This window comes from Rhinopithecus bieti, unplaced genomic scaffold, assembly GCF_001698545.2.
Source record: "Rhinopithecus bieti isolate Rb0 unplaced genomic scaffold, ASM169854v2 scaffold_13017, whole genome shotgun sequence".
NCBI classification, from domain to species: domain Eukaryota; kingdom Metazoa; phylum Chordata; class Mammalia; order Primates; family Cercopithecidae; genus Rhinopithecus; species Rhinopithecus bieti.
The window spans coordinates 332,176-357,050 of NW_016807377.1; the positions used below are offsets into that span (position 1 = coordinate 332,176).

Here is a 24,875-nt window from a genome sequence, read left to right on the forward strand (position 1 = left end):
TTATGCTTTGCCATTAGTAAAAACCCTCTGAATGGGATTCAAGAAAGCTCCATGTTTGGTTAAATTTCCTTTTGTAGAAAATAACAGTTAAGTGAGTTTTCAACTTATGACTATATTATGTTTATGAAAAGAGCCTGATCCTCTTCATATGACAAAGGCACATATTCATATTTATGAATCTTACCCTTTGGAGCAAAGCCTCAGGACTCTTTAGAGCCTCTCAATTTACCTAATGACATGAACTAAAAGAAGGATGATTGAAGAATGTGCCTGATCATTATAAAGACTTTCAAATAACATGGTCAATCAACTGTTGTCCTTTAAAATGTGACATCTGCCTTTCAAACACTTGTTATACTGTTGTTAATTGGTAAGGTAGTATTTGCTCTGTTCCCCCAAATTTTTAATACAGGGATTTGACTGCATTTCAATTACGTAGTGGCCTACATTTGTAGCAGAAGCGTCAGAGTTCAAGCTGTGGACCCAGAAAACCTGGCTGTGGCCTTCCAGGTTGTCTTACCCCGTTTGGGTTGCTATAGCAAAATACTGTAGCCTGAGTGACTTATTAACAATAGAAATTTGTTTCTTATAGTTCTGGAGGGTGGGCGGTCTAAAATCCAGGTGCTCACACCTTTGGTATCTGATGAGGACCTGTTTCTTGGTTCCATAGGCTGTATATCCTAGCTGTGTTCTTACATGGTGGAAGGGGCAAGGCAGCTCTCAAAGGCCTCCTTTATAAGGTCAGTAATCCCAATCATGAGAAAGAAGCCCACATGTCCTCATCACCTCTCAGGCTCCACCTCCTAACACCATCACGTTGCAGATTAGAATTTAGCTTATGAATTTTGGGAGGACACTAACACTCAGATCATAACACAGGTGACGCCCCACAACTGAGTCCAATGATCAGAAGCTAGTGGGGGCCATGTTTAATACTTGCAGGCAAGCCTGGAAAAACAATAAAGACAGTCTTTGGTCATCAGAGTAGAAGATATACAGGTATAGGACATTATTCTTGGGATAAAATAAGGGCCAGAAAAGCTGGTGACTTTTTCAGGTGACTCCTAAAATGTGACTCCATAGTGAGGCCAGAATGAACTGTCATAGTCAACTTCCATAGACATAGTAGAAGGTTGCTTTTGGCTTCACTTAATGGTTTTAAGGGACTCTGCTTTCTTAAGGTATTCTGGTGGGATTTATGTGAGTTAAGAGAATGGTTGGTTACATATAGAAGACTTGCTCTTTTCTTTGACTATTTTTCTGAGCAAAATGATACTTTCTTGGAATGACTTGAGTTTCTATGATTTTCTGTATCTGAGCTTTAATATTAAATTGTCTTAGGCACAACGTGTTTACTACCAAGTTATCAATGTGCCTGCCCTGGTCAGTATACACGAATACAAATGCAGCTTTACTGTTTGCTGATGAGTGTTTATCAGTCTAGTTGTCCAGAGTTTAGCTATGTAATGGCATTCCTACTTCCTCCAACTTGAACTAGGATGTAATTCATTTTCATCTGACTCTTACAATAGTTTCAACTTGTTAACTCTTTTTCTATGATAGGAGCTTTATTACCCATTGTTTTAATTACTAGGAAGACATAGGGGATGGGATTTTCCTCCAGGTACGTTCATAAGGAATACTCCATGTCTTGATATTGTGGACCTTTCTTTCTGGTGGCATAGCCATTGAGGCAAAAGGCTGAAAGTTTTTAGTGATCTAATTTTAATGTAGTCACTGATGAGAATTCACTTTATCTTAGCTGTACAGTCTAAAAAAATCCTACATATTTTAGAAGTATTATTTTTTTAGTTGAGATTGACAGCAAATAATCATTTACATCTCTCAAAATGATAGTTTTTTCAGCTCATTTACTGACAACTTTTAGAGACATAAATGAAATGAACACACAAACACACACACACACATACACACAACTCAAGTAATACCAGGGAAGACTAGATAGTCTCTTCAGTTTGCAAACATGATTTCTGTTTCAGTAATAACTGTACCATGCTATTTTTCTGGCTTTTTTTCAAACCTTTCGATGTAACATTTTATCTTAAAGTCAATCATAAACTGTGGCAATCTGCATGATATTGCTCTCTTGTAAAGGCAGACATGTTACAATGACTCCCACAGCAGCTTGTATTGCCACATAGTCATGATGAAGTAGGCATAGTGGGTTTTTGGTGCCTTGATCCCTCACTTTCTAGCATTTCTGTACTTTCCTCAAACATTACATTTTTCTTCCCAGGAGCTTGGGCTCTTACCCATTCCTTCAAGTGTTTGCCCCCAACTCAGTAGTAATTTACTGCTAATTCTTTGAGGCCATGATGGAGTAGCTGTCTGATTCTTTACTTTCCTTTAAAGGACACACCTGATTAGGTCAGAGCCATATAGGGTAATCCCCATTCTGATTTGCTCAAAATCTCCTGGTTAGTATTCTATTCAAGGGTGTGATAACCCTTCATGCTCAGGAGGCCCACTCAGAATCAAAGAGGAAAAGATGCTGCAAAAGTGAATCCTGAGGGCCATCTTAGAATTCTGCCTGCCATAGATATTATTATTGCTATTATTATTTATTCACCTACAGCATGCTCCAGCTAAGCATTTTCCAGTAGAAATGTAATGTTTGCCAGGTATACATTTTATATTTTCAAACAGACACATTTGAAAAAGTCAAAAAGGAACATGTGAAAACAATTGGAATAAAATGTTGTATTTAACCCAATATATCCAATTATTATGTTTCATTGTATTCCATATAAAAAAAATTTCGAGATATTTTATGTTCTTTTTTTTAAAACAAATTCTAAGTCTTTAAACTCTAGTGTAAATTTTAATTCACAGCACCTCTCATTTTGGAACTAGCCACATTTCAACTGGTCAGTAGCCACAGGACAAGTGGCTACTGTACTGGACATCACTGCTCTAATATCGACAAAAAAACCCACAAAATCTCTTCTCTTGAGATTAACTCCAGACATCATCGGTTTTCCTTCTTCCTCCTTCATACAATGTTTGAAAGAGTAGTTATGATGCGGCATCATTGTCTGGGGTAAATATCTGAGGTTCATTGTCTCACACCAAGGGCACGGAGGGTACAGACACAACAAGAAGTGGATTTAGGAGTGGAGGTTTAATGGGCCAAACAAAGAAAAAGGAGAACAATTCTCTCTCTTGTAAGAGAGAGGGGTGCCCAAATGGGACTTCTGGCCTGCTGCAGAGTGCACCAGATTTTATAGACAGGCTTGAGGAGGCAGTATCTGATTTACACAGGACCCAAAGATTGGTCGGACCAGGCATGATGTTTACATAACATACCAGGAAGCTGGCTGCCCCACCCTAATCTTATTATGCGAATAGACTTTCCACTTGGCTGGTGCCATGTTGTCTGCTCCCTACTGCACAGGCGGTTGGAAAGGAAAAGGGAAGACAGAGCCACCGTTTGAACGTCCCTACTCCAAGATAGCCTTTTCCTATTGGCACAACTGCCAGCATTCACCCATGCAAGCTTCCAGCTTGTTTGTCTGTCTGCAGCTGGATTTTACAGTCTTCTCTTTGCTAGAAAAGAAAATGATTTTGGAGCTGCTTTTCATTAAAAGGAAAACCTTACTGAGGGCTTCCTTTCCCTCACTACCTGCCTAAATAATTTCTTTTTAACTCCTATATCAGTTAGTGCTCACTGTCTCTACTTGCTCATCTTCCTTCTACTCCTCAAAGCAATTATATAATCGCACCTATACTTCTGAAACTTATCTCACACTGGTCACCAAGTGATTTCCAAATTGCCAAACGGCATAAGCAGTTTTCCAGTCCTCATGTTACAAAATTTCTCTGGTAGTTGTAACCCTGTTGATTACTCTGTCATTCTTCAGACTCTCTGTTCGCCTCCTTTCTGGGAGCTGGCCCTCCATCCTCTTTGGATGCCCTTTGCATCACTTCCTGTAGGTCTCATTCAGGAGTTTATCTTTCTTCCCTGCCACTCTTAATGCTATTCCTATGGTTCGTGATTCATCCTTTGCCTTTGTCCTTTCAAGTGCTCTCTCTGTTCAACCTCATTCACCCTCGTCATTTATCACCCCTACACAGCTAACTCAAATGAGTGTATTTCCATCCACACCTTTTATGTGTTTTTACAACATGCCGAAAGTGTATCTCCACTTAGCTATCCCAATGCCATGTTAAACTCAATGTATCCAAGTGGACCACACCTCCCTCTTCAAAGGTGACCTTTTGGCTGCATGTTGTGTGTTAGGTGGTGGTACTATAACTTACCTATTCTTCCAAACTGGAACGCTTCTAGATTCTTCTCTCTTCCTTACTGTTCATAACTGATTAGTTATCAAATCTTGCTAATTTTCCCTCTAAGATATGTTTTGAGTCTGGTTTATTTCTCCACTCCTATCAATATCTTCTAGTTCATCCTCTCAACTTCTCTGACCAGATTATTGGTTTGTCCATTAAAGATATTTCATTCCTGCCCTGTGTCAGAAAAAAAAAAGAGGACAGCCTCTGTCCTTATTGAGCTTATAGTTGACTGGACTGCTATAACTTTATGTTTAGGAGAATTTCATGGCCAAAATCTCTGTGGCTTGATACAATGTAAATATTTTCTCACTCAGAGAACAGTTTCATGTGATGTTCCAGGAATGCAGACTCCTTCCATCCTGTCATTCTACCATCTTCAACACATGACTTTCAAGGTTGCTGCAGAAGCAGAAAGAGCCTGTGGAAGATCATGGGGCAGGTTTCTAATGCAAATCATGGAAGTGTCGTACATTATCTGCCCACATTCTATAGCTAGCTGCAAGGGAGCTAGGAAAAGTAGGCTACCTTGGTGCCCAGGAGAAACAAGGAACACACACTATTGATTTGCTTCTCTGTTCTGCGGATCAGCCTTCACTGTAAGTGTAGTGCCTCTAAAGTGAAAGCCTCACTTGTTTCAGGTACTCAGTGCCTCCCTAAAACTTCAGAGAAAGTGCTCCAGGATCTGGCCCTTTATTAGGTCTCCAGTACCATTGCTTATGACTTTCTTTATGCAGCACACTCCCTCAAAGTTCCTCCTTTCCATGCTTTTGCTTATGCTGTCCCCATGCCCTGAAGTGTCACAGGTGGTCAGCTCATTCCACTGCTTCCCTCTTCAGCAAGCCACATTTACTCTTCTCTTTAGCTTCAGCTCAAATACCACTTCCTCCAAGATTATTTCTCTGTTGCTGTCCTCTTCTGGGGTGGATTTGTATCCCCTCTCTTTGTGCTTCTATATGTTTCTCTGAACACACTTATCTGCTATGATCTGTTTTATTTATCTCCTCTGGACCTTGAGTTTCCTGAGGGCTGAGCCACTTTGCTCTTGAAATCCCTAGGACTTGGCACAAAGATTAGCACATAACTTGGTTACGGTTTGCTTGAAGAGGGCTACCTCTGGTTCCATTTCATCCTGATCCTTCTTTTCTGAGACCTCCCCCAACTCTGGCTTTCTTCATTTAAACAAGCCTTCTGCTTTTTAAAATGTGAGCCTTTGGGATAAGATGACATGGGTTTGGCTGTTTGTAGATTTGACTTGTTTGCTGGGATCTTTGGCTTTGACTATGATGCTTAAAAATAAATAGATAGCTAAGTAAGAACACAAACAAATAAATAAAAAACCCCAAAGCTAAAGAGCAGTAGATTTTTATTTCATGCAATTGGCCAACAAAACCTTCTACTTTGTGAGGCACTATTCCCAGGGTGGCAGAGTTTCCAGTGTTCTCTGGGTCTAATGCTTTTGCTGCTTCTGACAGCTCCCCATGACTTGAGACAGTGGTGGAATGAGTATCTTTAGGGCATCCAGATATTGGTCCATGGATTTCAGTTCATATGAAAACACTGGCTGGAGCCTTTCCAAGGAAAAGAGCCCAGCTGCTGGGGGGAACAGAGGACAGATATTTATGCTCTGCGATTGCTAATAGCAACCTGCACTCAGCCAGGAGAAAAAAATAGCAAAAGACTTTTTTAGTGAGTCAGTCAGGAATGTACCCAAGAAGTCCTTTCTGAAAAACAGTCTAAGGAGTGATAGAATAACTATGCATGAGAGAAAATAGAGATGGATAATGTGGCAATTACTTGTTCATTCATTCCCATATTCATTGAATGTATACGGGAATGCAAAGATGACTAACACGTGGACCTAGACTTCAAGCTTACATTTTAGTAGTGGAGACAGGTTTGGAAATCATAGTTTCAAAGTCTTGTACAAAGTACTTTAACAGAACGGAGGAGGCATAGAAGAATCTCCAAAGGAGTTTAGGGACAACTTGGTAGAAAAGTTATCTGAATCAAATTTGGAAGTATCCAAAGGTCAAGGTACAGTAGGAGGAGAGTCAAGATATGTCGTGCAGACAGATAATCCTGGAAGAGAGAAGCATGTGTGTAAGGATGTATTTCAAAGAAAGAGGAAGTTTTATCATTGAAAAGGCCACAAGGATGACTGAATAGTAAAAAGGAGAGTTTTATTGCTGATACCAGTTTGCAGTCCAGCAAGAGGTAGTCTCTGGTGTGAACTAAAAGTGCAGAGGGAAAGGGCAGGTTGGGTTTTATGCCTTACAGGGTCTGTATTACAAAGGTGTCATACATATTCAGTAGGTTTGGGGGAAAGCCATACATATTTATGTGGGCAGTTGAGTACATGCACAATGGGCAAACATATATGTAACATGCATCCTATGTTCACTTGGTGGTGTGGTTTTAGCATTTAAATGAAGTGGAATATCACTATGTCAAAAGGTGAATCATAGGATATAAAGACAGTTTATGCACAGTCTCTATAAGTTGGCTGAAACTGGCTTAAAGTCTGCAGTTGCTTATCAGAAAAGAATGTTTGTAAGGCTGGTCCTGTTACCTTAGTGGTCTGGCTTGTAATTCAGAGTTAGGGAGTGGGTATGATAATTTTCCTGATAGCTCTTATTGCTAGGGAGTTTAGCAAGTGTATGGATTTTCTTGTAGCCATAGGAATTTAGGAAGTTGCCACGTCAGCTGGACCTTGAACTCTCGACCCCTACCTAACCTTCATTTCCTTAACCTTGAGGTCCATCCTAGTTGATAAAGGGGTGTCTGTTTTGATCTCTCAGATCACAGGTCATATTGTTGGTGCATGAAGGGTGAAACAAATAATAAAAGGAATGAAGCAAGAAGTCTGGGTTACAGAGAAGTCAGGAATCAGGTGTAGGGACTTCTATGCTACAGGAATCTTGTCAGTAGATTATGATCCTAAGCAAGTTTGAATTTTTTTTTTACCAATCACTCTTGGAGGCAACATGAGGACAGAGTTGATATGATCCATGCCTGGAGGCAAGGACAGAGATGAATAGAGCCTGAAACAAAGCAGAGACTCCTCATGGAGAACCTCTGTGAGGGCAGTGCAAAGGGGAAATGTAGGGTTGGAGCCTCCACACACAGTTCCCACTGGAGCACTGCCTAGTGGCACGATGAGAAGAAGGCCACCATCCTTCAGATCCCAGAATGATAGATCCACCAACAGCTTGCACTGTGCTCCTGGAAAAGCCACAGACACTCAATGCCAGCCATGAAGGAGGAATGCCCAAGGCTGTGGGAGCCACCCCTGCATTTCCCCTTTGCACTGCCCTAGCAGAGGCTCTCCATGAGGGCTCCACCTGTGTAGCAGACTTCTGCCTGGACATTCAGGCATTTCCATACATCCTCTGAAATCTAGGTGGAGTTTCCCAAACCTCAGTTCTTGACCTCTGTGCACCCACAGGCCCAACACCACATGGAAGCCACCAAGGCTTGGGGCTTGCACCCTCTGAAGCAATAGCCCTTGGTCCCTTGTAGCCACCACTGGAGCTGAAGTGGCTGGGATACAGGACGCCATGTCCTGAGGCTGCACAGAGCAGCAGGGACTCTGAGCCTGGCCCATGAAACCATTTTTCCTCCTAGGTCTCTGGGCCTTTGATGGCAGGGGCTGCCATGAATACCTCTGACATGCCCTGGAGACATTTTCCCCATTGTCTTGGTGAATAACATTCAGCTCCTTGTTACTTATGCAAATTTCTGCAGCTGGTTTGAATTTCTTCTCCAAAATTGGGTTGTTCTTTTCTACCACATAGTCAGCCTGCAAAATTTTCAAACTTTTATGCTCTGCTTCTCTTTTAAACATAACTTTCAATTTCAGATCATCTCTCTCAAGTTCAAAGATCCACAGATCTTCCCTACAGATGCCACCAGTCTCTTTACTAAAGCATAGCAAGAGTGACCTTTGCTCCAGTTCCCAATTGCTCAATTTTCTCATCTCCATCTGAGACCACCTCAGCCTGGTCTTCATTGTCCATATCACTATCAGCATTTTAGTCAAAACCATTCAACAAGTCTCCAGGAAGTTCCAAACTTTCCCACATCTTCCCTCTCTTCTTCTGAGCCCTTCAAACTGTTCCAACATCTGCCTGTCCAGTTTCAAAGTTGCTTCCACATTTTCAAGTGTCTTTATAGCAGTGCCCCAAACTCCCAGTATCAATTTGCTGTTAGTGTGTTTTCACACTGCTATAAAGAAATGCCTGAGACTGGGTAATTTATAAAGGAAAGCAGTGTAATTTAATCACAGTTCCACATGGCTGAGGAGGCCTCAGGAAACTTACAATTATGGCAGAAGGAGAAGCAGGCACCTTCTTCACAAGATGGCAGGAGAGAGAATGAAAGTGAAGGAGGATGAGCCTCTTATAAAACCATCAGATCTTGTGAGAACTCACTATCATGAGAACAGAATGTGGAACACTGCCCCCATGATCCAGTCACCTCCCTTTGCCAACACATGGGGATTACAGGTTTCTCCCTCAACAAGTGGAAATTACAATTTGAGATGAGATTTGATTGGGGACACAGAGCCAAACCATATCATATGCATACGATATTATTTGAAAGAACACTGAGTAAGCTGTTGTCATTAGTTGTCTGTGAATGGGGGCTTATTTTATTTTTTCCCTATTTTTTTATGCTGAACATGTCTTGATTTGATCAAATGAAATATAAAGGGTATATATTTGCAATAGAAAAGATGCAATTTGACTTGATATCAGTATGTATATAGTTACTTTATAAAGAATAATTTTAAGAATAATTAAAGAATAATTTTTAGAGACTACTGGAAGCAGAAGCTTGTATGCAGTAGATGGAAGAAGGAAAGGACAGCAATGAAGAGAGATGAGGAGTAGAGAAAGGAGGGGTATGTCCTTCTGCAAAAAGTTATGATGGAAGTGAAGATGCGAAAGAGGGCAGCAATTAGTGGGGAAATTTGGAATTTTTTGGTCATTTTGGTCTGATTTCCTTTAGTTTCTTCTGTGCGTGTATGAGAGAGAAACAGAGAAACAGTGAGAGAGAGAGAGAGAGAGAGAGAGACAGAGAGAGAGAATATGTATGTGTCTGTGTACATTTAATGGATTTTAGGGTATTAGGGGAAACCAAGATAAAGAACTTGCAGATTCAGGAGAGGGAGAGAAGATAATAGATGGAACAAATACAAGAGATGGAGGTTGGGGATGGAGCCAAGAAAACAAATGGATATAAGTGCACTTTGTCCTCTGAGACTGAAGAGAACAGCATCCATGGCTTTTTGAGGGGGAGGAGGAATCAGGAAGTCCAGGAAGTTCAAATCTTATAGTTTTCAAGTTTTCAGGATGTTAAACTTTGAGGTCCTATACAGTAAGAAGGAGGAAGAGATGGGTAGAGGGGCCTGATGAAACACAACACCATTTGGAACTGTCCTTGGAGAAATGAATGCACTGGTTAATCAAGGATGAAAATTGAAATGTGCTTCTAGAGCAGGGTTCAGCAAACTCTCACCCATGGGCCAAATCCAACCTGTAGCTGTTTTTGTGACTCATGTTCTAACCATGATTTTTACTCTTTTAAAAGAGTTATTTATAAAGAAAGAAAAATAATGTGTGAGTATGATATGATCTATATCTAGAATATTTACTATTTAGCCCATAACAGAAAATTTTTTCAACTTTTGTTCTAGGATACCCAATTAATATGATTTGGCTGTGTCATCAACGAAATCTCAACTTGAATTGTATCTCCCAGAATTCCCATGTGTTGTGGGAGGGACCCAGGGGGAGGTAATTGAATCACAGGGGCCAGTTTTTCCTGTGCTATTCTCACGCTAGTGTGTAAGTCTCACAAGATCTGATGGGTTTATCAGGGGTTTCTGCTTTTGATTCTTCCTTGTTTTCTCTTGCCACCGCCATGTAAGAAGTATCTTTCACCTCCTGCCATGATTCTGAGGCCTCCCTAGCCATGTGGAGCTGTAAGTTCAATTAAACTTCTTTTTGTTCCCAGTTTTGGGTATGTCTTTATCAGCAGCATGAAAACTAATACAGTAAATTGGTACTGAGAATGGGGTGTTGCCAAAAAGATACCTGAAAATGTGGAAGCAACTTTGGAACTGGGTAACACATAGAGGTTGGAACAGTTTGGAATCCTCAGAAGAAGACAAGAAAATGTGTGAAAGTTTGAAACTTCCTAGAAACTTGTTGAGTGGCTTCAACAAAAATGCTGATAGTGATATGAACAATAAGGTCCAGGCTGAGGTGGTCTCAGATGGAGATGAGGAACTTGTTGGGAACTGGAACAAAGGTGACTCTTGTTATATTTTAGCAAAGAGACTGGCAGCATTTTGTCCCTGCCCTAGAGATTTGTGGAACTTTGAACTTGAGAAAGATGATTTAGGGTATCTGGCAGAAGAAATTTCTAAGCAGCAAAGCATTCAAGAGGTGACTTGGGTACTGTTAAAGGCATTCTGTTTTATAAGGGGAGCAGAGCATAAAAGTTTGGAAAATTTGCAGCTTGACTTTGCAACAGAAAATAAAGACCTATTTTCTGGGGAAAAATTCAAGCTGGCTGTAAAAATTTGCATACGTAGCCAGGAGCCAATCCCCAAGACCACAGGGCAAAATGTCTCCAGGTCATGTCAGAGACTTTCATGACAGCCCCTCCCATCACAGGCCCAGAGGCCCAAGAGGAAGATGTAATTTCGTGGGCCAGATCCAGGGTCCCTGTGTTGTGTGCATGAGGAGCCCTGTGTCCCAGCCGTAGCTGAAAGGGGCCAACGTACAATGTGGGCTTTGGCTTCAGAGCGTGTAAGCCCCAAGCCTTGGCAGCTTTCATGTGGTGTTGAGCCTGCGAGTGCACCAAAGTCAAGAACTGAGGTTTGGGAATGTCTTCCTAGATTTTAGAAGATGCATGGAAATGCCTGGATGCCCAGACAAACATTGCTTCGGTGGTGGGACCCTCATGGAGAACCTCTGCTAGGGCAGTGTGGAAGGGAAATGTGGGGTTGGAGCCCCTACACTGAGTCCCTACTGCGGCACCACCTAGTGGAGCTGTGGGAAGAGGGCCACCATCCTCCAGACCCCAAAATTGTAGATCCACCAAAAGCTTGCACCGTGCACCTGGAAAAGCTACAGACACTCAAAGCCAGTCCATGAAAGCAGCCAGGAGGGAGGCGTACCCTGCAAAGCCACAGGGGAGGAGCTGCCTAAGACCGTGTGCGCCCACTTCTTGCATCAGCATGGACTCGATATGAGACCTGGAGTTAAAGGAGATCATTTTGGAGCTTTAAAATTTGACTACCCTACTGGATTTAAGACTTGCATGGACTCTGTAAGCCCTTTGTTTTGGCCAATCTCTCCCTTTTGGAATGACTGTATTTAACCAATACCTATACCCCAATACCTGTACTCCCATTGCATCTAGGAAGTAACTAGCTTGCTTTTGATTTTACTGGCTCATATGTAGAAGGGACTTGCCTTGTTTCAGATAAGACTTTGGACTGGGTTAATGCTGAAATGAGTTAAGATTTTGGGGGACTGTTGGGAAGGCATGATTGGTTTTGAAATGTGAGGACATGAGATTTGGAGGGGCTGGGGTGGAATGATATGGATTGGCTGTGTCCCCACCCAAATCTCAACTTGAATTGTATCTTCCGGAATTCCCACGTGTTGTGGGAGGGACCCAGGGGGAGATAATTGAATCATGGGGACCAAATTTTCCTGTGCTATTCTCATGCTAGTGAATAAGTCTCCTGAGATCTAATAGGTTTATCAGGGGTTTCCATTTTTGCTTCTTTCTCATTTCCTCTTGCCTTTGCCATCTAAGAAGTGCCTTTTGTCTCCCATCATGATTCTGGGGCCTCCCCAGTCATTTGGAACTGTAAGTCCAGTTAAATCTCTTTTTGTTCCCAGTTTCAGGTATGTCTTTATCAGCCATGTGAAAACAAACTAATACACTAATTGAGGATAAAATTCCTCAATTTCTAGCAGGAATCCTCTTTAAAAGTAATTAGCAGTCTGTATAAAGGGTGTTTTTTAAAAAAAATGTATTTTAAGATATAAGTAGAGATAAGGTCTTACTATGTTGCCCAGGCTGGTTTCGAACTCCTGAGTTCAAGATATCTTCCCACCTCAGCTTCCCGAAGTGTTAAGATTACAGCTTTGTTAACACTTCCCGAAGTGTTAAGATTACTGAGCTGCTGTGCCCAGTCTAAAGCGTGTTTTGATTGACTAATTGCCAGAGGTTGTTGATCACCCATTTACTGATAAAGGTTCTACTTATACAGGTATTTGCTTTAACATTACTCTTTATACTCAGTGGCATGCCAGTAAGCTAACTCTGAAAATAAGCCCTGATTTTCAGCATTTGTCGATTTCCATGATGTAAATATTCCCACTGTGGCTAATTTCAAGCTATCTGTGTGACATTACTGAATGAGTTGTTGGGAAGGAATATGGGGAGTTGGTTTTCACAAGCCAGTATGGGCCAGCTATAGCATAAAACTGATATTTCCAAGCTATATGCTCTATTTTTGTATTTGAATTTTATTTCACAGTTGAAAAAAGGCTTTAAAAAAGAAAGAATTGGGGAGTCTAATTTTCTACATTATAATACAATTGGCATTTTTTTTCCAATAGGGAAGTAGATTTTAGAGAAATAGTACCATTTTATACTATATGAATTTTCGAACCTACTTCTGTGAAATGAATTACACTAAGGTGTAGAGAATTTTGAAAAGTTGCTACTTCCATTTCCTATAACTACAACCTAATTCTAACTCTGGCTGAGCAGATGCCTAGAAAGATGGAAGTCTTGAAGAAACTGATAGCTCTTATTTCCCTTATAGAAGGCAACTCAAACATGAGAATATGAAAACTGTGTTTTGAAATAAGTTTCTGATACTAATGTGTTTTGTACTGTGCTGGTCTATGCAAATATACCCCCAAAAGTCAGAGAAAGCTGAAAAGCCAAAGAAAGAGGCTGCAAGTTGAATTTAGAAAGAAACATTTAATAGGGACTAATGAACAGAAGCCACGTGTGTGTCTGGGGAGGATGCAAGACAAGGTGAGTCCCTGCACCATTATCTTCCAGACCCAGGACTTATATACCGTAGGGAAAGGGCATACGTGATTTAGAAGGGATATGTAGGACAACTGAAGCACAATAGCATCAAGGTTGTTTTGACCTAATGGCAGGATTTATGGTAAGTACCTGCTCTTAAACAAGGAATAATAGATAAATGGGAAATCTTAGAGGCATTCCCAGAACTGGGTTCATTAGAAGTCAACATGGCGGATTAGCATCAAAGATGGAGTTGCTTTAGCCTGTGCACAGTGAGACCTCTTTGGAGTTGAGAATAAATGGAAAGGCCCATAAACTAAATGACATAAATGGAGGCCATCTACATAGGTTTGCTCCATGGTGAATCAGGAAATTCTACCTGATTCATGTCTACCTCTGACATGCCTGTGGGAGCCACTGCTTCTTTATCCAGAAGAGAAGCTCAGTTTCTCAAAGAACTAATTTTCCCCTTCTCTGCCAGGCAGCTCACTCCTACAGTTGGACATCATTGCTACCCTAAGCAACAGTTACTTTGTGTATTAGGCTGTTCTTGCATTGCTGTAAATAAATACCTGAGTCTGAGTAATTTATAAGAAAGGAGGTTTAATTGGCTTATGGTTTTGCAGGCTCTACAGGAAGCATAACACCGGCATCTGCCTTTGGGGAGGCCTCTGGGGGCTTATGATCATGACACAAGGCCAAGCAGGAATTCGCAATCAAATGGCGAAAACAAAAGCAAGAGCAAGGTTAGGGAAGGTGCTATACATTTTCTATACATTTTCAAAGGACCACATCATTTGAGAACTCACTATCGTGAGAGTGGCAACAAGGACATGGTGGTAAACCATTCATGAGAAATCCACCCCTGTGATCCAGTCACCTCCCACCAGCCCCCACCTCTAACACTGGGGATTACAATTCAACATGAGATTTGGGCAGGGACACAAATCCAAACCATATCACCCTGATAGGGTGTTTCCTTTAAGCTCTAGTTTGACTTTTACAAGGACCATATATTCCATTTTCATTAAGAGTCCCACCCTCAAATCCTGGTCTTTTCTTTCTTACAACATATCTTAGCAACCCAATTCGTTTTCTTTTGCATGTTTACTGTTTTCTGAAGATCCCCAGTCTTCATAAACTTAAAAAAGAATCTTAATTTAAAATATAATACCTTTTAAAAGTTAATAAAATGCCTAAAAGTTGTTAATATCTTCTCAGGGAATAGCTGTGGATGTTCTGCTAGACACTGGGAGAAGCATCCTAGCTACTCAGTATAAATGGTTCCCATTAGAGCTTCATGCCTCTGTGAAGCATTTCATTAAAATTCTTTCAACTGCTTTTAATCTGTTTAAGCTTTGATTAAAAATGAAATAAGAATTTAAAAAAAATTCCCTAGGCAACTTGACATTGATAATAGAAAGCTGAAAGAATTACTGATAATAGAGTGAAGATTTATTTGGATAATTTCTCAGGCAAAGTCATCAAAATATGTAAATTTTAAGAAAATATGATAATAAGAATTTGAACAAAATATGGTCAGACCAAAGAGTTGGCATAATTAAAGGCAAAATTCCTTCTCCAAACTGAGTTTTCCATTTAGCTAGTTTGAGTTTTATTCTGGGGTCCATTACTTAGTACTGAAATATATCTTCAAAGCAATGTTTCTCTTCATCTCCATTTTCAACTGCTAAAATTTTCCAGCCCTGAAAAACAGCTCATATGTTTGCTAAAATTGAGAGGAGGTAGCCCATGAGTAATGTGCAAGTTCTGTGTGACACACATTTTGACTATTCACAGGGCTTTTTTACTTACTTGCCAGTTCTTGCTTCTTTCTGGAAAAGTGATATATTGCTGCTATCTTTATGAATAATGGATTTATAAATATGAGGCATAAAAGAAACTTAAAGATCAACTGGTAGCTTTCTAAAAGTTAAATGAGAAAACTCTTTTTGCAAGCCTGAGAGCATGATGCAGGAAGTTAAATCAAGAGATCAGGCTGGGTGTGGTGACTCACCCCTGTAATTACAGCACTTTGGGAGGCTGAGGCGGGCGGATCACGAAGTCAGGAGTTTGAGACCAGACTGGCCAATGTGGTGAAACCCCATCTCTACTAAAACTACAAGAGCTGGCTGGGCATAGTGGCAGGCCCCTGTAATCCCAGCTACTTGGGAGGCTGAGGCAAGAGAATCGTTTGGACCTGGGAGGTGAGGGTTGCAGTGAGCTGAGATCCAGCCATTGCACTCCAGCCTGGAAAACAGGGCAAGACTCTGTCTCAAAAAAAATATAAATAAAAAACAAATAAATAAATAAATAAAGAGATTAAGAGAGTTCTAAAAATCCCAAATAATTGAATTATGGATTATTTAATTCCAGATATCCAAGCTTTATGACTTTGGGTGAGAAAGAGAATTTTGTTTCATATTATCTATGCTCTCTCTTTTAAAATAGACTAAGCCCTTTAAAATTTTATATTTAGGATATTCAGTCTTAATCTTGAATTCATATTGGAAAAGAACATTTTTATAGAATTATATTACATGTAAATATAAGCATTTAAAAGACATGTTTGAATTTTTATAAATTGTAATAATGTATTTTAAATCAATAGACTGTGGCATAAGCCATTTAGTATCCCATAAATGTCCTATCTTTTCTTAAAATCTGAGTTATTCTAAATGACCATTTGTAATTCTCTATATTTTTTAAGCCCAAACATTTCACAAATGATTTATGTTAGGTCTTCACAAATGTTTGTAATTGCCCTCTGAGCTCTCTTAGTCTCACGTCTTCCCCTTGACTGTGGTGCCATCATATCTGAGCTCTCCATCACGGTTCACTCAGCAGTGATACAGCCCAGCTCCAATGCTAGCCCTCCTTAAAGCTTTTTCTCCTTTAACCGTTTGAAGGCGCTACCTTCATAATACAGCAAGTCCTTGAATAATTGTTAAGCTTTGGTCACCCAAAATCCCTGAAGTGGTAGTTAGACTCTCTTTTAATGTGTGACGCATAAAAATTCTTAGTTACCAATGACTTTTACCAAAAAAAAAAAAATAAATAAAGAATTTTATAGAATATTGAAGAATAAGCCCCAAATGTATCTGTGTTTCTAGTGTTGTCTACAAGGGGATCTACAATGGTGCCATTTACTGAGATGAAGTTGTGTGTACTTTTTCGGCTTTGTGTATAATTGATTCATTAGGTTAGTGGTGTAGGAGATGATATAAGAACTAATAAAATATCATTTACACCCTCTACATCTATCCCTGAGGCAGGCAGGGGATCTGAACCCTATAACATGCTCTTTTTACTCAGGTTCATTATCCTGAGGCTGTTTTTAGGTTCTCTTTTCCAACGCAGCTCATTCTTTCTGTGCTTTGTAGTCTGCTGAACTTCAGCTTCAATTCCTATTCTTATTTTCTCCAAGTTCTCCTGGGCTTCAAACTTTAGACCTTTCCTTATCTCTTGGCTCATTCCCTGCTGGGGTTTGACAACAACCTCCCTTTGATCCGTGCCCTGAATCTGAGAGCTGCTCCAGTGCCCTGCCACAGTGCTGAAGTTCAGCCCCATTGTTCAAAAGAATAAAATGGAGAGTGAATTGGGAGGATGATGTCTTTAGTCTGACAAGTTGAGAATGGAATGCTCACAAGAATTCAACAATTAGCTCAGGAAGGAAGTCTGTGCTGGCAGTAAAGATGTGCCACATAGAGAAATAAAAATATCAAAGGTATGGGGTAGATTATCAAGAGAAGTATAACAAATGAGAAGAAAAGACAGCTCAGCAAAGAACCCTTGCCATTTCAGGAAAGGACCCCTATCCCTGCAAAAAAGAGGATTCCTGTGAAGGAGACAATGGAGCACAGAAAAGAGAGGATAGCATTTCAGTAAAGAGGAATTGATAGTGTATCATCACAGAGAAATTAAGGACTAAACTTTTTACATTGCTGACTTAGAATAATTTTGGAGAAAGGATAAAGACAGAAATTAGACTGATGTGCAATGAGAAATATGTGGATGGTAGGGAAGAAACTTGTGAGGGGGAATCATTTATGCATTGGCTCAAGGAGCTGTCAATCTGAGGGACTGTGGGAAAATTCCCTAAACTTTCTATTTCCTCATCCACAAAATAAAGACATTAGAATAAATCATCTTGGACCACCATTCTGCCTTAATATCTAATTATTCTGGGAGTCTAAATTCTTAACAAGGAGCAAAATAGTAACAGGCTAAGTTATACTTTATTGTCATCATAACCTAAAAATGATATTTCTACAATCATATTTGCATGTTTGTTCTGCCTTTAACAACCTGCAAGGAATATGGCACTGCTTTGTTTTTGTTGCATCATTTGCATTGCTTCAGAAGTTCATAGCTGTTATAGTTGACTTAAATTCCTAATTTGTTTTCATTGGTAAAAAGGATGTGCCATGTTATTTTGAAGCACTAATAAAAAGAAAAAAATAGAGTAGAAAATGCACTACTTTTACAAATAGAAAGTTTGTTTTGAACATTAGGTTACTAAAGATTGCTTCTAAAACTTTTTTTTATAAATCTCTTTTAAATCCCAGGTATTGCAATTTCAGATGAACTCGATAAGGTAAGTTGAACTATACATCTGGTGAAAAGAAAATGTAGAACTTACCTTTTATTCTGCTGTCTCAATATAAATAAATTTTCTGAAACATATAAAATGTTCAAGTATAATTTATTTGGTGCTAACATTTTAAAACTTTGAAAGTTAAATACATGTTGTTTTATGAAAGCTATTCCATTAAATATATATCACCTACTCTTTTGAGTCAAGGCCTTTAGAATTTGGTTAGAGAAAATGGAATCACTATATTGTAAAATAAAACTCATAACACTATATTATGTAAATTATTTTATTCCACTTGTACCTAAATGATAATGATATGGAAAACATTGTATTTTTTGAGAGCTCCTCTTTGGAAACCTTACCAATAAAGTTTTTTGTTTGTTTATTTTAATTTTCCAAGATGCCAAGAGACTATGATGGTGCTTTGAAGTAGGGTAGTAGTTGTGATGGTGGTGAGAAGTGGTGTGATTAGGAATATATTTCTACAGTTGTGTCACTGGAACTTGCTAATGGATTGGATGTGGGAAATTGTGGAACAAACCAGTCAATGATGGACTGCTAGGTTTGGGAGATGAGCAACTAGGTCAATTGTGATACCACTTACTACAATTAGAAAAACTAGGAAAAAATCAAATTTGTCAGGTTTGGATAACATCAAGAGTTCTCATTTAGATTGTTTATTTTGAGTTGCCTATTAAACATGTTTATATGAGTTATTGCTTATGATAGAGATTTGATTTATAACTATTCATATTCTCATTTTTTTAGTCTCAAAAACCCTTTACATTGTTAAAAATTAGAGAGGACCCCAAAGAGCCTTGATTTACATGGATTATATCTATCAATATTAGACTCTTGTGTTGATAATATATTGATATTAGATATCTAAACGTTAAAAATTCAAACTAATAACAAATTTACGTGTTTTTTTAAAAAATAGCAGTGATTAAACCATTACCCTAACACAAATAACATTTTGGGAAAATACTTTTATATTCTAAAACAAGATGTTAGTAAGAAAGTTGCATTGTTTACATTTTGAAAATCTCTTTAATGTATGGCTTAATTAAAAACTGCTACATTTTCATATCTGATTCTGCATTCAATCTGTTGTGATTTGTTGTTTTGACTGAAAAAAATCTCTAACATCAGATGTGTAGCTGGAAAGAGAGAAGCATGTAGAAATAGCCATCATCAATATTTGGTGAACACTGCTCTAGATATCTTTTGAGACAGAAAATATATTGAAATTTGGCTTGGAGACTAGGTATAAACATAATGTATGATAGAAAGTATTGTACAGGTTGCATACACCTTATCCAAAACACTTGGGGCAAGAAGTGTTTTGAATTTCAGGTGGCTTTTTGGATTTTGGAACACTCATATATATATAAAGAGATATCATGGGGCTGGGACCAAAGTCTAAAACAAAATTCATTTATGTTTCATATACATCTTATACACATCACCTGGAGGTAATTTTATGCAATATTCTTAGTAACTTTGTGCATGAAACAAAGTCTTGACCGTGTTTTCACTGTGACTCATCACCTGAGGTCATGTATAAAATGCTCTACTTGTGACGTCATGTCAATGCTCAAAAAGTTTCAGCTTTTGGAGCATTTCAGATTTTCAAATTAGGGATGCTCAACCTCTACAAAAAATGACATCATATAAATCCTGACATTTTAAAACAGAAAGTTACTATGTAATAATTGTATTATTTTTGCAAAAACCATAAAGCTATTATTCTACTCCAAATATAATACAACACCTTTTGGATTTTGTACCAGAAGAATGTATTTCTGACTCACTAAAAAAGCATAATTTATGAATATATACTTAAATATCTATTTCCTTTAATAAACAAACCATCATATTTTAGAATTAGTTTCATCGTCATCTGTACCGACTCCAGGCAGAACTCCATGTTGACCATACTCAGTGGCAAGTGTATAAGTGGTAGGCATGGCCTCCCAGCTTTGTTCTGCTTTTCTAGACCCCCTCTGTGTGCCTGTCATTGTCTCACCCCAGCTGGTCTCCTTCTTATGCCATGAGTTTCCTTACAGTTTGCAGAAATGTAATAATTCCTCCTCTTGCCGTTATGATCTATGTTCATTTTAAGTACAAAGATATAACCATCACCATTTCTAGGTTCATTTGCTCCTTGTAATATATTCTGTAAAACCTTGGCTGCCTGAGTCATAAATTAGCTTGTATGGGGTTGTTACTGTGCTTGGCTCTTGTCCTTCTCTTTTTTTTTCTGAGCTCTGACTTGCAGCGGCTTTGGTGTCCACACCTTTGTTGATGAGCTAAAGAATTTTAACTGTTCTTGGAACTGAAACAGATATAACCCTCACAGGATAAATTATGGATGCCCTGACACTCAGTTAAGTGTCAGCCTCAGGACATAGCCTTCTCCCTCACACCCTCTCTCTTCCCAGCACTAGCTGAGGGGAATATCCATTTAACTAAATTGTATGACACTGCAGATTTTCATTTACTTACCTAATATTCCCATTTTTTGAAGACTTTGTGGAAACTGCTAAATTTTATTGCACATTTATTATTTTAATTTTATTGAGGAAGATGCCAAAAGTTTGTCATAAATAACTTTCCACTAAAAAAAAAAAAAAATTTTGGAAAAAAAAAAAAAAAAAAAAAAAAAATCGACCCCACTTTCATATCTGATTTTTGTAGAATGCCAGATAACAGAAAGGAGTCACAGGCTTCCAGAGCCATTGCGACCATTCTTTGGCTGTCTGGCAATCACCCTTGGAGGAGTGGGAGAGCTTGTCCCATAGCACCCTCTGGTGACCATGAAGCTCACAATCCTGAATTTTCCTGAATAGAAAAATGAATCTCAGGGAGACAGCCACTGAAAAACAGCCAATCGGAATGGTTTGCAGTTAGTATTCACCTGGTACATATGTCTTTAATGTAGTAGTAAATACAGCTTCTTCTTTTTACTCTTAACAATTTTGGGGATTCACTAAATATATATTTTTCTTAACCTTTATAAAATATGGAATTTTTTAACCATCATTTTCTAATTCAGTTATAATTTCATTGAAATCATTTTTTCATGGACTTTTATGTTACTTTGTGAACTCTGAGAAAGGTAATAAGAATCACTATCTATTTAAAATAAAGAAATAAAATGAAACAGAGGTTAACTTTTTTTTTCAAGTTTTTTTTTTTTTTTTTTTTTAAGTTGTGGGAACTCTTACCAATTCCTTAGTCATTAACCTTTTTCTTTCTCTTGTATGACTACTGTATTGGCTTTCTATTACTGCTGTGACACCTTAAAACAACACAAATTTATTATCTTACAGCTCTGTAGTTTCAAAGTTGAACATGAGTTTCCCTGAGCCAAACAAAGTCAAGGTGCAATCAGGGCTGTCTTCTTTCCATTCCAGGGGAAATCTGTTTCCTCATCTTTTCCAGCCTCTAGGGCTGCCTGTATTCCTCTAGTGTGTGGCCCCCTTGTTATGCCTTCAAAACCAGCAACATCTTTCTGTCTCTAACTTCAGCCAGGAACAACTCTCCCTATTTATGGAATCATGTTAGGTTGAGGCCACCTGGCTAATGCAGATAATCTCTCTATCTCCAGATCCTTAATCTTAATCATGCAAAGTCCCTTTGCATATTTATGCAAATGTAATTATGTAACTAATTACATATAGAAATGTAAATATTCATTCGTTCGTAATGGAACATATTCACAGGTTTTGGGTATTAGGACATGAACATCTCTGGGAAGTCATCATTCTGCCCACATAGCCACTATCCAAGTTCAAATCGTAGTACCTTTTATATCTGTATGTGGTTCTTCAAGCTCCCATGATTCCAATTCATCTTTCAAAATGCCACATAGTAGACATGATTGGTACCTGCCCAGTTTCCCTCCACTAGGGCAGTGTGACCTATCCTTCAGTTGCTGAGTGTTGGGTGTTTATGCGCTTCTTTTCTTGTCTTCTCCTGGTTGCCTCATTCTTTTATAGGTTTCACTTGAGAGAACTCAAGAACTCACTTTCTCAGCATCTCATTCTAGGGAAAACTACCTAAGACATGCCACAAGAAGATTCTTCCTAAAGCAAAATCTTGTTGAAATTTTTTTATTGACTCTCTGGTATCTACCAAATTAAACAAAAATTACTTTTTTAGCCATTTTTCTTTTATTTATTTTATTTTTAATGGAGACAGGATCTTACTTTGTCACCTAGGCTGGTGTGCAGTGCTGTGATCATAGCTCACTGCAACCTTGATGTCCTGGGCTCAAATGACCCTCCCACCTCAGCCTCTTGAGTAGCTGGGACTACGAACGTGTGCCACCATGCACGGCTGATTTTTTAATTTTTTTAGAGACAGGGTCTTCCTATGTTGCTCAGGCTAGTCTCAAACTCCTGGCCCTAAGCAATCCTTTCTTCTCAGCCTCCCAAGGAGCAGGGATTTTGTGCATGACCCACCATGCCAGACTCAAGTCCAAATTTCTAAGACTAGAATTAACAGTCTCCATGTCGTGGCTCTCATCTATCTCTTATGATTGATTTCCTTCTTTTTTCTATCCAAACTGTATTGTACTCAACAAGAAATAGGGTAAAGTAACCAGAAGACAGTACTTCTAGGTAATACTTTTGTTTATTTTCACATTTTTGTTCATGTCATTCCCTTTTCTTTCTCTGACTGTGATCCCTCCTTCAAGTTCCAGCCTCCCTAGTCAGCCCTGCAGAAAGTGAGCTCACCTGCCAGGATCCTTTAGCAAGCACAGTGACTGCATCACAAATGACACACTTTATGTTCACTGCTTGAAGAAGTAGCCTAGTATTCTGAAAAAAATCCACAGAAAGGCTGGATTGAATCTTGGCACCTGCCATTTACTAACTACATGGCCTTCAGGAAGTTACTTCCAGATGCTGAAATTTAGTTACCTTCTCTGTAAATTGCAGATGGTTTTAGTGACTATTAAAACTAACATTAATTTATCATGGAAAGTAATTTAAACTAAAATATCCACAATATAAAATATTTCTGAGAAGTATATGGGAAAACATTTCAAAGGGAAGAGAACAGAGGATCACTATAACCTCTTGCTGAAAAAGACGCTGTATAATGTAGGCATTGATACCCTCAAAATATCATTACACTTCTATGCATCAAAGGACCCAACACTCATAAATTACACATCTGATAAGAAGTTAATATCCAGGATATATAAATAACTCCTATAACTCAACAACAAAAACTAATTACTCAATTAAAAAATGGGCAAAGGGTTTGAATAGACATTTCTCCAAAGATGATATACAAGTGACCAACAGGCATCTGAAAAGATGCTCCATATCACTAATCACCAGAGGGAAAAAAACGCGATGAGATACCCTCTGAGACCCATTAGGATGGCCACTATCAGAAAACAAACAACAAACAAAATGAAAAAATAGCAAGTGTTGGTGAGGATATGGAGAGAGTGGGACTGTGTGCACTGTTTGTGGGAATGTAAAATGGTGCAGCCGTAACAGAAAATAGTATAGCAGTTCCTTAAAAAGTTAAAAATAAAAATACCATCTGTTATGGTTTGCATGTTTGTATCTTTCCAAAATTCATATTGATATGTAATCCCCAATGCAAAAGTATTAAGAAGCAGGGTCTTTAGGAGGCGGTTAGGCCATGAGGGATCCACCCTCATAAATGAGATTAGTGCCCTTATGAAAGGGCTTGAGGAAGCCTGTTTGGTTCTTCTGCTTCCTCTCCACCATGTGAGCATGCAGCAAGATGGCTCAACTCAGAGATAAATGGCATGCTCTTACCTTCAGATTCAGACACTGAATCTGCTAGCACCTTGATCTGGACTTCCCAGTTTCCAAAATTGTAAAAAATAAATTTATGTTATTATACAAGACCTAGTTCAAGTTATTTTGTTATAGCACCAGGAATGAACTAAGATACCATATTATGAAGCAATCACACTTCTAAGTATATATCCAAAAGAATTAGAAGTAAGATCTATAGGAAATAATTGGACACCCATGTTCATAGCAGCATTATTCACAATGGCCAAGAGGTGAAAGCAACCAAGTGTTCACTGACAGATGAATGGATAAACAAAATGCAGTATATATATACAATGGAATAGTGTTCAGTCTTCAGAAAGAAGGAAATAGTGTCCCATGCTACAACATGGCTGAACCTCGAGGACCTTATGCTAATTGAAATAAGCCAGTTACAAAAAGACAAATTGGTGCCTGCCCAGTTTCCCTCCACTAGGGCTGTGTGACCTATCCTTCAGCTGCTATGAGTGTTGGGTGTTTATGCGCTTCTTTCCTTGTCTTCTCCTGGTTCCCTCATTCTTTTATAGGTTTCACTTGAGAGAACTCCTCAATAAATCACTTTCTCAGCATCTCATTCTAGGGAAAACTACCTAAGACATGCCACAAGAAGATTCTTCCTAAAGCAAAATCTTGTTGAAATTTTTTTCTTGACTCTCTGGTGTCTACCAGATGATCATCTGCATGATTCTACTTATATGAAATATTTAGAGTAATCCGAATTACAGAAACAGTGTAACAGTGGTTGTCATGAGCTGAGGGGAGGGGGAAATGGGAAGTTATTGTTTAATGAGTGTAGAGTTTCATTTTGCAAGATGAAAGATGTCTACCCAACATTGGTTTGCACAGAGATTGGCTGCACAACAATGTAAATAAACTTAACATAGTTGAACTGTACACTAAAAATAGTTAAGATGGTGAATTTTATGTTATGATTTTTCCATAACTAAAACATATGGGCTTTTAGGCTAGGCACAGTGGCTCATGCCTATAATCCCAGCACTTTGGGAGGCCGAGGAGGTGGATCACTTGAGGTCAGGTGTTTGAGACCAGCTTGGCCAACA

General features: G+C 38.9%; 1 protein-coding gene across 1 annotated transcript in view; it reads left to right on the forward strand.

Annotated features, from left to right (window-relative positions):
* The window catches only part of CUNH8orf34 (chromosome unknown C8orf34 homolog), a 478,644-nt gene that overhangs the window by 120,971 nt on the left and 332,798 nt on the right, over positions 1-24,875 (forward strand). Inside the window, exon 5 of the mRNA XM_017881532.1 lies at positions 17,955-17,983. Within this exon, the coding sequence (XP_017737021.1) occupies positions 17,955-17,983 (29 nt within the window). The remainder of the gene's footprint in view (positions 1-17,954; positions 17,984-24,875) is intronic.